At 37.1% G+C, this 15,936-nt stretch overlaps 1 protein-coding gene across 8 annotated transcripts in view; it reads right to left on the bottom strand.

Moving 5' to 3' along the window:
• Nucleotides 1-15,936, bottom strand: part of anks1b (ankyrin repeat and sterile alpha motif domain containing 1B) — a 173,603-nt gene that overhangs the window by 76,981 nt on the left and 80,686 nt on the right. For all 8 annotated transcript variants that reach the window (XM_089126724.1, XM_039668353.2, XM_039668354.2 and 5 more), the window contains one exon: nt 2,837-3,023. In XM_089126724.1, coding sequence (XP_088982850.1) covers nt 2,837-3,023 — 187 coding nt within the window. The remainder of the gene's footprint in view (nt 1-2,836; nt 3,024-15,936) is intronic.

The following is a 15,936-nucleotide window of genomic DNA, read 5'->3' as shown; positions in this document are numbered from 1 at the left end:
ATCACCGATTGCCTTCCTTAAGAGATTGCTTGTCTTGTACAGAGGGAATGATGTATAATGTGGCCAGGGAGAGTTGTGTAACTCACAGGCCAAATGAGGCTTTAGTTTAAGGATTGCCAGCCACACACATCCACAGGTAGGGAGAATTTCAGGAGCGATACAGAAGAAATAATGGCATCCTTTGAGATCTATACAAGTGATTGAGTTTAATAAATGGTAGAAAGGTTTGACAGCTTAGACTAACAGCAAAATTCAATATCAACTTTTTTTTGACACACCTGCCAATGGGGAGTAGCCTGGTAATACCAAACTCTGCTACTTCCCTTTGCTTCATAGACACTCTGAAATTGCATAATTAAATGTGTGTGTGTGTGTGTGTGACTGTGTATTGGGAAGGGGGGGCGGGGTTGCGGGCTTGTCTGAAGTATAAAATCATTAGTTACCCGTAAGCCAATCACATAATGCAATCACCTCTTTCTCCAACTTAAACATCACCTCCATTCAAAACGTTTAACAAACACCCTTATTGTTCGGGCTTCAGTTTGCAAATACCGGGAAACAGACCGAATTGCATTCCGTGTCTCCATATCCATGGTCGTTTAGATTACCCTAACCTAAAATACAATCTTAAACTCAGCGCTTAGCGTCTGAATCACAACTCTCAGCCCGCCCTCTGTTCGTTGATTGGCCGGCTCTTTTCAGGCCGGAGGAAAAATGAGAGATATGTCGCCATCTCAGAGTACAGAAGCGAACTGAAATGAGCGAAGTATGAAGTCTGACGTAGTCAGACTAAAGCCGTGTGTCCACCAAAGCATTTTTAGCCAGCTGAAAATGCCAGACGCTCTACTGGCAGAGTGCTTTGGGCGCTTGAGAGCGTTTTTTTTCCGTTGAGACGTTTCGTCGCTATGATACATAATATCCGCAGCACAGTTTGAATGTTGTGACAGTTGGTCGGTGTGGTATTAGTCCCGCCCCTCCTCCACTGTGATTGGACAGCTGGGTAAGAAATGACAGTGATGAGCGCTGCGTTTTATCCAAAGTTGAACATTTTTCAACTCTCGGCGACCAGTGAAAAACGCTTCAGCGTAAAAAAAATGCCCAGCTCCTCATTACGCTCATGACGTTTAAAAAACACGGCGCTCCCATTAAAAACAACTGAAAACATACGCCAGGCGCGTGGAAAAACGCTTTGGTGGACACACGGCCTAAATGGGGAGTGTTTTTACCACTAATTTATATTTAATACTTACCACTCCTTGAAAAGACTTGTGCATTATTTTATCATTTTTTATACAATATAATATAGTACAGAATATATAATTAATAAGTAAACATTTATATATTTTTAAAATATGTAATTTGTATGTAAAAAAAATAAAAGATAATTACATTATAAAATAAACATAATGATGAATTATCAGCCATAAAAAATAGTGGAAAATATTTAGTAATTATTTTTATTATTATAATATAATAGTAATTGTAACATCTATATCTATCTATCTATCTACATCTCTATAAAAAGAACAATAATAAAGTATTTGTATTTATTCAAATTAGACTGAAATGATTTATACTGTATTTATAACTGTAATCCTTGAATTATCATAATATCACAACCAATTCTCCTGAGTGAGTGAGTCAGACTCTATCCTTATGTGAAATTGTACCTGCTGCAGAAACATCAAAAAGACAGTTATTTTGTTTCTCATATTGATCCTTGTATTGAGAGTTATTTCACATCTGGTGGAAAAATAAAAAATGCTATTAAAAAAAATCTAAATATTTTTACTGGACAACTCAAAAATAACTGTTTTATTTATTCACCAAACACAATTATTTCTAACAAGCGGTGTGCTAATTTTGGATGCTACCTGACTGCAGGAGGAAAGTAAAAAAATGCACTTAACAAAAGTACTGTAGCTATTGCAACACTCCCCTTGTTACCGTAGCTAAACTAAAAGAGCATACTTGGCAAAAGTGAACAAGCACTAACTCTTATAATTAGATTCTCTCTCTCCCACCTCCCTACTTTCCCCCTATTTCTCTGAACACATGCGTCAGGGGATCAGGGTGCCAGACAAGCATGTGCAAAGCATTAGTGAAATCCAACGGACTGCAAAGTACACCAGCGTCACCATGACTACCCCACCTCAGCACCAGGATGACATCGCCATGGAAACAGCATCAACTGCCCACTCGACCAGCAGTGCCGTAGGTGGATGCTGAGGAAATGACAGCAAAACTCGCCCGTGCCAAAACACTGACGTTTGCTGAGATGGTGCGTTTGCTTTGCACAGGGCCTTGTGCAGAACCTCCCTGCGTTGCTCTCTGAATGCAGTATTTTTACAAACAATTCAGACCGAGGACATTCCCACATGCTCTAATGCTGGCTGCTGCTGTCATACCGTGCCGAGTAGCTGAGCGGCACTTTAAAATGCTGTTCAAGCCGTTAAAATGTGGCTTGATGAGCAATTCAGTCACACTTTTACAATAGTGATGCTCAAAGCGGCGGGAATCACTCTGCTGCTGGCACAAGCAAATCAAGAGAGAGGCTTCCTGCTGAAATTAACATGTCTGTATGAGAGACGCGAGGGGGGTCGGCTGGGTTATCCAGACGGTGATATCATTGGCTCAATTGCCCATAGAAACACCTTCCCTGTAAACAGAAAGTGAATCTGTCCCAAAGCTACTATTATTGGTTTACTCAAGACACATAACGCTATATTCTTACTGCATGTCAGCAGTTTTCTCAAATTGTGTCTTTCTTATTTGTCGTAAGGGATTTTATGAGAAATCTTTGTCGTCTAGACCAACAAGATGAGAAGAGTCGTACCAGTGAGGCCGTAGTCTTCGGCGGATCCGGTCGAGCAGTTGGCGGGGCTGATGGGGGGGCTGGCGGGGGGGCTGGTGCTGAAGCTGGCGTAGCCAAGAGATGAGCTGACCTCCGATGGCTCGCAGCTGTGGTTCTGTAGGGGTTTCTGGACGTCCTGGGAGGACGACAGCGAGGTCCGTTGCTTTGGCTATGACAGGAAAAAGTGAAATGTTAGCATTAGTCACTTAAAGAGGAGACTTTTACAAGTCAAGCCAAGATGATACGATCTCCAAAGCGATTGTAACCAATTACTGGCTGCTGGAGTCATCTAGAAGAGAGCGGTATCAAATTTCTGGCCCTTGAATATGAGCGACAATGCATAAATGTTTGGTTTATAATTCAACTTCAAATAATTAAGAGAAGCAGGCTGAGTTTGGACACGTTTTATTTTAAAAATGTTTAAAAAAAAAGAAGTTAAAAAAAAATTCACATTGTTAGATATAAAGTCGCACATAAGGGTGCAATTGTGAGAGTCACAATTGCAAGATATGAAGTCACATTGTGAGATACTGTATAATATCAGATTTTGAGATATAAAACTACAATTACAAGATACGTATTTACAAATGAGAAATAAAGTCAAAACTGGTAAATATAGTAAAATGGTCATATGTAAATTCATAATTACTAAAAAAGTAGTAATAGTGAGAAGTTTGTATTTACGAAAAAAGTTTCAATAGTGAGAAAGTCACAAATGTGAGGCATATAGTCGCAATAGAAATAAAGTCGCAACTGCAAGATATAAAGTCATAATTATGGGAAAATGCTACATTTAGTGAAACCGTGAGATAAATTAATTATGAGAAATATTTGCAATTGTTAGAAAGTTGCAATAACGAGAAATAGTTGCAATTGTTAGAAAGTACAGTAGAATTTATATTAAATAGTTGCAATTGTGAGAAAATCGCAATTATGCAATTAAAAGTTGTAAGTGTGAGTGTAAGTAGCAATACAAATAGTTTCAATAGCAAGATATGAAATCATAATTATGGGAAAATGCTAAATTTAGTCAAACTGTGAGACAAATTAATTACGACAAATAGTTGCAATTGTGAGAATTTTGCAATTACGAGAAAGTTACAATTGTTAGAAAGTTGCAATAATAAGAAATAGTTGCAACTGTTAGAAAGTACAGTAGAATTTTAATTAAATAGTTGCAATTGTGAGAAAAATTGCAATTACAAGAAATAGCTGCAATTGTGAGAAAGTCGCAATTAAGAGAAAAGTTGTAAGTGTGAGTGTAAGTAGCAATACAAATAGTTTCAATATCAAGATATTAAGTCATAATTATGGGAAAATGCTAAATTTAATCAAACTGTGAGATAAATTACTTATGAGAAATAGTTGCAATTGTGAGAATTTTGCAATTACGAGAAAGTTACAATTTTTAGAAAGTTGCAATAACGAGAAATAGTTGCAATAGTTAGAAAGTACAGTAGAATTTACATTAAATAGCTGCAATTGTGAGAAAGTCGCAATTAAGAGAAAAGTTGTAAGTACTGTAGCAATACAAATAGTTTCAATAGCAAGATATGAAGTCATAATTATGGGAAAATGCAAAATTTAGTCAAACTGTGATAAATTAATTATGAGAAATAGTTGCAATTGTGAGAATTTTGCAATTACGAGAAAGTTACAACTGTTAGAAAGTCGCAATTACGAGAAAAGTTGCAAGTGTGAGTGTAAGTAGCAACAGTGAGATATACTGTATAGTCGCAATACAAATAGTTGCAACAGCAAGATATGAAGTCATAGTTATGGGAAACTGCTAAATAAAAAGTCAAACTGTGAGAAAAAAATGATTACAACAAATAGTTGTAATTGTGAGAAAGTCGCAATTATGAGAAATACTTGCAAGTGTAAGAAAGTTGCAATTGTAAGATATATAGTTGCAATAGAAATTGGTTCCAATAAGAAGATATAAATATGATAAACTGCAAAATATAAGGTCAAATTGTGAGATATAAATTAAATACGTGAAATGGTCACAATTGTTAGAAAGTCATAACAGCCTTTTATATTCCCATGAATGACTCCAATCGTTGTAAGAAAAAGATGCTTTTGATGCTTGCTTTCATTAACGATTTCTGCATTCCAACAAATACATTCCAACAAAAATCAAATGCACTACGCAATAGAGTTTGTCTACAGCAGCGAGGTAAGCCTGTAAGTAGGAGGTGGAATAGATGTGCAATACATATTGCTCAGCGAGAGGGAGAGACAAAGTGAGACAGGAGAGAAAACGACAAAAAGAGATGACTATGTACAGAGTCAAGCAGTTGTATAACCACAGGAAGCTTTACATAAACATCATCTTAGCTTTCAGTTGCATCACAGGTGGCCAAAATGCCAAATTAATTAATATGCATGAGAAAAATGTCTCTGATTTAAGTGGTTTCATTTCACACACAAATGCACTTGCCAGAAAACTGGCTCCACTTGAAAACAGTGATAAAAAAATGCACAAAGAAGAAAATTATTGAGCAAACCAGACTGAAGCAAAGAGAGGGTGAACTGTGGTCTATATTTAACAACAACAAAAAAGTACACATAATAAACACGTTTAAAGCAAAAGTGTTTTACTGTACGTGCTTCAACCAGCCTTAAATCAATTTTCTTTCTTGTGTCATTGTTTAATAATGTACAACATGACCTCTTATGGCCTAGATCTCACCACGTTTCTACGACCTGTTCGCGATATACAGTAATTCTTAAATATGTTCTTGTGTCTAGACTAGCTCAGTGTTGGAAAACGAATCCTTATATCAAGTCAGGAATCTTGGAGTGACTCTAGAATCAGACCAGAAATCTAGAAATTACAGCCAGGAGAGTTCTCGAGCACTACTCAGAGAATCTCCATTGAGAATCCCCCCGAAAACACTGATACATCAGTTTTTATACAACAGGTATGTCAAATGACATTAATATTCTTCATTTACAGTATCTTCTGTTACTGGGTAGAGGAGACTTTGTTTTAATGATTACTTCACTGATGACAAGTTCTAACTTAGTCATCTGTCTAGTTCCAATTCCCATATTTTTTATCTATACACACAGTCATTCGTTTGACACACATACATTCATCTAAAGTACAGAATGTCTTAGTACATTGTCTCAGAGATTTAGCAGGTTAAATGAGGTCAACTGTTAAAACATGTTTAGCTTAATATTCAGTTTAAAATTTTCCACCACAGGTTCATGAAGGGTTGTTCCAGGGTTGTTCAGGCAATTTTCAATTTGTTGTCAAACACACCTTGTGTCAGGAAGTGCTGCTAATGAACCTGTTACTCACACACAGACTTTCTGTCTCTCACCATGAACTCCTAATGAGTCTGTCATGGCTGACTGTAGTTAAATTAAAAAAAACAAAACATGCCTGTTCGTCAAACACACCCACTGTCTCCTCTAATAAATGTTCTACAGCAGTCTCACACATACATACACACTTTGACAGATTTCTATCCAAGGTGGAGATCAAGAAGCACACATGGTAGACTTGCATACTCATGCGTGTGTGTCTGCACGTTAGCTTACTAACACTACCTTCATTACGCAGGGCATTATTCGGCGAGTGAGAAATTGTGCGCTAATTTATGGATGATAATTATGATAATTATTCAGTGGGCTTTGGGATCGTGGGGCAATAAATGCTACTAACGTGACTGTTTCACCTCCCAGAGGGGCATTCTGCACATTTAGGAATGCAGTAATGTCAATAGATATGCAGATCACATTCAACTCAAATCTCGGAGCGAGAATTTATAATTATAGAGGAACATTCAGCATTGATTTTATATGCTCATCTGGTTTGGGAAATACACTGAGTGACAAAGGGTGTTGATCTACCATCTGCAGAAGGATCTCTGGGTGCATCTCTTGACACTTGTCAAGAACGTGTTTGAGACAAATTCTCATTAGCATAATGTGAAAAACTCTCATTCATTCTTGTAAAGGGGGAATATATCACTGTAAACCCTAATGTTCAAAATAATTTGAGTAGGGTAAATTAGTCACATCAAATGAACTTTTATGAGTGTTTAGAACTTCCTTTTTCTTTAGAGTTTACAAAAATGACACATTTTTAGACATACTTCAATTTAACAGAAAATTGGCTGGGATTTCTATTTCCCATCATGCTTTGCCATGGCACTCGAAAGGTAAGTGTGAAATTTAAAGGGTTAGTTCACCCAAAAAGGAAAATTAAGTCATTAATTACTCACCCCCATGCTGTACCAACCCCGTAAGACCTTCGTTCGTCTTCGAAGCACAAATTAAGATATTTTTTATTAAATTTGAGAGGTGGATCACTGCTACATAGGCACCCTAAGGGATTGAAACTTAACGGCCCAGAAAGTCATCGAAGAAAATGTCTATATTCCATATAGGCTCAACTGTAAGTTTATCAAGCGACGAGAATACTTTTTGTGTGGAAAAAACAACAAAAATAACGACTTTATTCGACTATTCCTTTTCTTACTTGCGGTCCTGAGATGAGACTTCAAGAGATTTCCACGACGCATGTGCGAGAACTGAACTAAAAGGAGTAGAAGAAGATCGCAGTTTTCGCGCATGTGTCGTGGAAATCTCTTGAACTCTCGTCTCAGGCCTACAAGGAAGAAAAGGAATAGTCGAATAAAGTCGTTATTTTTGTTTTTATTTCCGCACAAAAAAGTGACTCACTTGATAAACTTATACTTGAGCCACTGTTGTCACATGGAATATTTAAACATTTTCTTCAACGACTTTCTGGGCCGTCAAGTTTCAATCCCTTAGGGTGCCTATGTAGCAGTGATCCACCTCTCAAATTTAATCAAAAATATCTTAATTTGTGTTCCGAAGACGAACGAAGGTCTTACGGGGTTGGTACAGAATGGGGGTGAGTAATATTAATGACTTAATTTTCATTTTTGGGTGAACTAACCCTTTAAGTGTTATACCGTATAATGTTTTTATTTTTTGTGCAGAATTAATGTTAAGCGGGAGATTAATGTTTTGCTATGGTAATTTAGAAGACTTTCTATTATATTGGGGTTTTTGGAGGTTGCTATTATGTTGACGACTATGTGCTTGGTTTGAGAACAGATATAGGTTAAATGTTTTATGTTTCTGTACTTATTCTGTAGTATGCTAAACTAATGATATCGAAGCATCGTGTTACCAATTAGCAAGTTGGCATTTACTGAATTAGATGCTTAAAATTAGCCAAGTTTACACTACTAAAAATATTTAAGTTAATTGACCATGCTATCTTGCTGGAACGGTTGAATAACTGTGTTGGAATTCAAGGAACCGCATTGAATTGTCTTAAATCGTATCTTTCTGGTTGGGAATTTTTCTTCCTCCTCTGCATCATTAACTTGTGGTGTACCTCAGGGGTCTTTATTGGGCCCGCTGTTGGTTTCGTTGTATTTGCTCCCTTTAGGCTCGATTTTTCAAAAGCACAATATTCCATATCACTTTTGCGCAGATGATAGACAGGTGTATCTCCCTTTGAAAAATAAGGGCAATTATGACATAAAGTCTTTGTTGAACTGTCTTGAGGAGGTAAGAGGCTGGCAGCTAATGTTTTAACACTGAATGGTTCTAAAACTGAAATTGTAGTTTTTGGCTCACTAGCTTCTATTTTACAGATTGAAAAACAACTGGGTCCTTTAAGAGGGAAGTCTTGTGCTCATACTAAGAATTTGGGGGTGATTTTTGATAACGGCCTTAAATTTGACAAAAGAGTAGCTTTTATCATTTGAGATCTATTGCGAAATTAAAGGCATTTTTAACAGTAAAAGATTTCGAGATAGTGATCCATGCCTTTTTACATCTAGGCTGGATTATTGTAACTCGCTGTACCTTGGGGTGGCTAAGTCTTCCTTATCCCGTCTACAAATGGTACAGAACGCTGCCGCCAGGCTTCTTACTGGTACTCGAAAGAGGGAACATATTTCGCCTGTTCTTGCATCGCTTCACTGGTTGCCGGTCGAATACCGTGTCAAGTTCAAGGTATTATGTGTTTAAGGGGTTAAATGGTCACATCAGTGCTCTAGTACAGGATTTAAATTAAATATAGCCTAAATATAAAGTTATGAAACTTAATTTTCCCCTTAACCAAAATTGATTTGCTCTGGAACAAGTAAGACCAAAGATTGCCCGTTTGATATACCCCAAATGAATTACAGTATATATATAATGTTAAACCACTATCTACATCAGAGCGAGTGCTGGATGGCCTGCTGATGGAATGACACTAGCTGATGTGAATTTGAAATTGCCCCAATGATTCACACAAGGCCTGTTTTCAAGGCTGGTTGATATACTGAGTGCTGCAAGCAGTGTCTTCATCTAGATAAAGATGCAGATTGAGCAACCTTGATGCGTATAGAGCAACACTTCTATCAACATTCCTCTTGTTCGTCCTCCACCTCACACACAAACACACACACTTTCACTCATTTCAATACAACTACTGTCTCCATGACAACGGAGGCAAAGCTGTAAGAACACGGAGCACCGCAATAACAACAACATTACCAAATATAGAGTTCCTGTTGCTAAAAAAAGACAACAGGAACACACTCAGCAAAGGGGGAGTGGCTGCTGTTCATTACAAATTGATACGCCTCAAAGCAGAAATCAAACACACTGCAGGGTTTAACAACACCTTTTAACCTTAAATGATCCTTAAACAAGAAACACCAGAAGAAATCATGACAAATGAAAGGAATAGTTCAACAAAAATGACATTTATATCATCATTTATCTCATTAACCTCATTACCAAAAACTATATATCTACTGTATATATACACACACATATATAAACACACAACAGTTCGTTCTGGTTCTCGAATCTGATTGGCCATGCCATATTCCCCCAGTAACAGCACTGGAATCATTTCAACGTTTGAATCACTCTGCTTACGGCAACTGTCATGGTGGTCGAGCAAATCCACAATTTTTTTTTTAAATACTACTGTTATTATGTCACAAAATGTAGTTTAAGTTAGTTATTTAGACCTCAAATATGTGACTATATATAAACATAGCGCCTATTTTACAGTTTGTTTAGAGGCCAGGCCATCCAGCGGCTGCTAAGCGCTCATCTCGGACAGTCCTTCCGGAATATTCCACTGGCTCTGATGTAGATAGTGGTTTAACATTATATGTATATACTGTAATTCATTTGGGGTATATCAAACGGGCAATCTTTGGTTTTACTTGTTCCAGAGCAAATCAATTTTGGTTAAGGAGAAAATTAAGCTTCATAACTTTATATTTAGGCTATATTTAACTTAAATCCTGTACTAGAGCGCTGTTTTTATACGTTTGACTGAATTGTTTGCTTGTGTTTATTTTCTTTTGTCTTTTAAAATGGCTATTGTTGTTCAATAAAATTATTTTATATAAATAATATGGACCATTTAGCATTGAGAAACGGTCCATTAGTGATTGTGATATGAATCAGATTTATGATGAATATACTATTAAGACATCAACCAGAAGAATGAATGATATATCAGATGCAGGTAATAAACTCATTTAGTCAACCTCTCTCTTATAATACCATAATACTCTACATAAAACAATAAGCTTTAATGAAGCGGCAACTGTTAAACTGTCAACTTGAGATTTGAATCCGTGGCAGAAGGAAGTAGTTCTGCACAATAGAGTGTTTTTAAAGACACTCGGTTGTTGTTTCCTCTTAATTTGTGCCGTCAAACTGTTGTATAACCGGTATGGCCGTATATCAGCACGCTGTGATCACCTACGGCCGCATCGTACTGCTACTCAAGTGACATTGCTCATATACATATGAACATTTAATAAATACATTTAGGAGTGAAATATCCTTTTAAAAAGGCAATAAAAGAAAGCAAGACAAACTTGGAGAGGTAAATATTCACGCAGCTGGTGCTTCATGCTGTGTTTGTTTGTATCATATCATATACGAAGACCTCCATGATATTAGCATCATTAGCATGACAAACTCAAAACTCAAGGGGCTATGGGCATGAAATTGCAATCTGAATCATTTAGCTCGTCACCATTTCATCAGTGTTACAGTTTAATCGCCAGAGGAGTTTTCAACATCCAGCTGAGCGCATGAAATTATCTTTTATTCCTGAGTTGCTATTAAACTAAAAATGTAGAATATGTTATGACCACAGGGCTTCGAGAGCCCACAGGAACATTTCAACACAAGACAAATAGCGCAAGGTCACCGATGAGTGTGTGTGGGCTACACTGAGCTTTAGTTCACTCACAGTGCAAACACACACATTTGATCACACTGGCAATTATACACTTCTTAATTTAAACTCCTTGTGTCTCACTAGCACACCCACACACACACACACACTTCAAAGGTCAAAAGAGATACATCATAATGTCATGACCCTCTCCAACCAACCACTCCAGTGGCAGCAACTTGGTTGTGTTCACAGGTCCTCTAATGCACCGCCATCATATTTCAATTTTGAATTTTAATTTCACAACAGTTGTGAGATAAAACTAGCAGGTCGGTGGCTGTGACAGTTCTCTCCAATGTGTGAATTCAGTCCAATAGCGGCACTTCACATCAAGAGGCCGTTTGACAGCTTTGAGTATCTCTCTCTCATCAGAGGCTGATATTCTGTCTTCTAAAAGATTGATGTCTTCTACTGCATTCGTTTCTTGCAGTAATGTCTGTCATTAAAATAGACAAAAGCTATGTAGATGCTTTAGTAACAACACAAACCCTGTCAGTTGTAAGTCTTTGAAAATTATATTTCAAACGTGAACAAAACTACTTTTAGCTCAGAAACTTGAACTTGCCAAACTGAGTGCATCGTTTCTCTTCAACTAAATCCAGTTCATAAATTTACACACCCACTGCTGAATAGTATGTCTGATCTAAACACAGTAGCCCTATGCACCAACGCCCACACACACACACACACACACATTAGCAAACAAGTATTTTACTGTAAGTATTTAATGATCTTTATAAATATATTAAAATGTTAACAATATATATATATACAAAATTAAAAAATGTCACATTTTTTATATATATTATTTGTCTACTACACATATTTATTTATTAGCATATCCTACACTTTCAGAAACATGTTAAAACTGGCTAGTTCTGTATATTTTTTGCCAGTTAAGAGGAACATAGTGGAGGCTCCGTTATCAAACATTCACCAGGATCTTGCAGAAAGGGCAGCAAGATTATCAGAACCACTTACAGCTAAATTAATCACTGTTGGGCTTCAACACAGATAAGCTGTAGGCTATGCCACACACACAAACTAAAGCACCTGAAGATCTGTGCCTAAAGGCTTGTTAAAAAACAAACAGATGTGTAAGATAAAGAAAAGCGACTTCCTGTGGCCGTTTACACTCTAACCTATATGAGTGAACACTCATCAGGTTGTTTTTCTGTTTGGTTGATCTGAATATTCAAGGTATAATTTGCACATTTTTTTCAAATGTTAATACATTTACATTGAAGCTGACAGAATAGTCTGACAGTTTTGTATTTAGTGTTTTAAAAGTATTTATACTCTTTCCCCAAAAAACCTAAATGAGAAAGCACACATTTGACTACAGAAATGCAGTCTTTCGCTCAGCAGTTTAACAGTGGTTGTGTTTATGTGTGTGTGTGTGTGTAAATATAGCTGATAAAGCATCAAGAGGATTCTCTGTCCCCACTACAGCTCAAGAGCTCCTACTGTCCACATTCATCCACACAAAAGAACACATTTCACTGTCATTCTGCTTTTCTACAAAGATTAATTACATTTTTTCCCAAAATTTAATTATGCATTGTCCTCTGCCAAGCCGATTTAGATCAAGAATCAATTATTTACTGGAAAGCCTTGTTAAACAAGAAATTAAATTAAGTAAAACACAATTGTTACAATGTCCAAAAAGCAGTTTTAAAATAATACAGGTCTGTTTCAAGACCAACTCTAGTGAACTGCCTGCTGTTCAAATGGTACCTCAGAAGTGATTAGCACCCAAATGATTTGTATTTTAATGTTTGAAAAGAAACTGTCTTGTTAGCTTAGAAACATTGTAATGTTAAACACTACTGGAGTTTTAGCATGTTGCTAAGCTAACAAGACAAATAAATTAGCATGTTGCTAAGCTAACAAGACAAATATACATGACGGCACACACTAGTGAAACGTGTTAGTTTTGGATTAAATGGATTAAATCTTGGATGTTTTTTTTTTTCACTTAGCTTGTTGTACTGCTTTCTGGGAATGTCTTCATCACAAAGATTTCTTGAAAGTGTGAGTTAGATTTTGACCAAAATAAGATATCATAAATGCTGTCACTAGTAGGTACACTCTCAGGAAAAAAGGTCCAAAAGCTGTCACTGGGGCTGTACCTTTTCAAAAGGTACCCTTTTGTATCTAAAGGGTGCATATTGGTACCTTAATGGTACTTATTAACACCTAAATGTCCATATTAGCACCTAAAATGTCCATATTAACACCTAAAATGTACATATTAGCACCTAAATGTACATGTTGACACCTAGAATGTACATATTAGCACCTAAAATGTACATATTAGAATCTAAATGTACATATTAGTACCTAAAATGTACATATTAGCAAATAAATGTCCATATTAGCACCTAAATATACATATTAGCACCTAAAATGTACATATTAGCAAATAAATGTCCATATTAGCACCAAATGGGCAAAAGTTTACCTTTTGAAAAGGTACAGCCCCAGTGACAGATTTTGTACCTTTTTTCTGAGAGTGTAGGCTGCTCACTCAGTTTTGGAATATAGCTTACATTTGTAGAATAGAATCGAAGATAATAGAATATAATAGGATGTATTTGTTTTACGACTGCAATATGCTGCCTAAAAATGCTGTCTAGGTATGCAGTTCATTGGGTTGGAACAAAACTTATCTATCGTTGCTGCCAGGCGGAAAACCCGTCTCTCTCCAAAAACATGTTGTCAAAGTTGACATTGCGGCTTTATATATGGTCAGATTTATATTATAGCCAATTAGATTATTAACATTTTACCAAATGCTCAAATGGAGTTACGAGGTTAACTTTTGTACATACATGCTTTGTCCGTCATTAGAACGGCCACATCTGAGGCAGTAAGTGGATCGCGTTACGTTTTCTTCAACTTACAGGTTACTGTGTTTACAGTAGTATGTGGACACTCACTTTTTTCTGTCATTTGGCCAAAATCTCATTGGCTAGTTATTAAAAATGAAGTGCTAAGCGCATGCTATTTAAGACAGTATTGCCTATGATTCGAGAGCAAGCTAGACTAAGACACTCTTCTCTACTCCTCAAATACATAAAACATAAGCATTTATACAGTGTTTCTAAAGTAAAGAAAATGCTGGCTTAATCAAATAACCAGCTCTTTACATTTCAAACAAGCAAAATGTTCAAGACTGTGTGAGGCACAATCCATTTGACCAATGGATTGACAAGGTTTAGTCACAAGCTCTTTTTAATACTTTTCAATGGTTCAATATTTGCAAAACCCACAGACAGACGTAAAGGGGGACCAGTAGAAATGATTTATGGAAGGAAAAAAAAAAAGATAAAATATGGAGATACAAGATTGCTGCCCGACAGTAATATATATATGTAAATGTAATATTGAATAGAATATTATTGATGTTTTTTAAAGCAGCTTTGAGCACACAAAGTCACCAGAGGAGCGGGGCCATTTTAAATGAAGGGAAAGGTCTCCCAGGAGTAGCTTGAGGTTAAGTATCTTGATTGATGATGACAGCTCAAAGACCTACCACCTTACACTTACCAGCCCGGGTCATTTACCACTAGGTTACACCTCCTTATAAATGGACACATCATCAATGGTGCCTTATGTAGTAATTTAAATGAAGCTAGAGGCAAATGATCCCGCATCAGTCTCTTCCTCTCTCCCTCGGGAAGTAGAGGCACACCTGGACGAGCCGTAGCATTTGATTATCAGACGTGACTAGACTCCACTTTGCTTGTGCATCGAGCAAATGAGGAGCTCGATTGTCCCATCAGTGTGCGGGAGCCCACTGACAGTCCACTTCAGTGATCATGAGTGCTGTGTGATGATTTCCAGCCTGTTTAGACCTGGTCGTTTTCTGTGATCTGATCATGAAAAGACCAGGTATAAATGCCCTCCAAAAAACTTTCAGGATGGATTAAAATCCAAAATCCAAACCGCTTCAGGAGGGGATTTGAGACGCATTCCTATTCTATTCCTATATTCTACAATCGTCTTGCGGAGACCCAAGTGACCAGGTGTGAACAGCTCATACTTAGTGTCATGTATGGACTATTGTGAAGCAATACAACGCTTCAAAAGCGATACAACGCTACAATGCATTTGTCTGCGTAGTTTCGCAACTCAATCTGAAATGAAAAACAGAAAAGACATAAAATAGGGAGAAAATGTCACGTTATGTGACTTATTAACCAGCAGTTGAAGATGGACTGGAAAAAATGAAATAAATCTTTTTAAAAAGCACACAGCACACGTCATGTGACTGACTGGGGCATTGTGGAGTTTGTTGTTGAAGACAGTGGGGGGAGAACATGCACAGTTGTGTCTCTTTCTAATCCTGCGGGTGCTCAGCACACAAGCAGCATGGCCCAAAGTCAGGCCAGCGCAGATAAACGAGTGATTGTGTTCGTCTGAAAAGAGGACAAACATGACTCTGATAGGATGCACTGAGCACTCTGACAGGGACGAATAAAGAGCCCATTCACACTCTTCTAAGAGATAATAAGTCGCAAGCAGAGAGAGAGACTTATCAGGAGAGAGACGACATCATATAAGGTGGCCTCAAAAAGAATTTGAAAACCTAAGCCACAGTTCAAAATAGTTTCAATTATATTAAAAACCAAGTGGCATCTGCGAGCAAATGATGCTAGAGCTTTTTTTTCTTCAGATCTAATTAGATTACTCTGAGCCCTTTTTTCTAATACCAGTTGAGAATACCTTTTCAATAACCACTTGCAATCCAGTTTAATCAGGGACTATCTGGACCAATATAGCACTAGTTTGAGCCTAATGTGCAATAGTCAGCACT

This window comes from Pimephales promelas, chromosome 24 (assembly GCF_988280905.1).
Source record: "Pimephales promelas chromosome 24, fPimPro1.hap1.1, whole genome shotgun sequence".
In the NCBI taxonomy this organism is placed as follows: Eukaryota; Metazoa; Chordata; class Actinopteri; order Cypriniformes; family Leuciscidae; genus Pimephales; species Pimephales promelas.
Note: the sequence above shows the minus strand (reverse complement) of the source record. Positions and strands in the feature narration are given on the sequence as shown.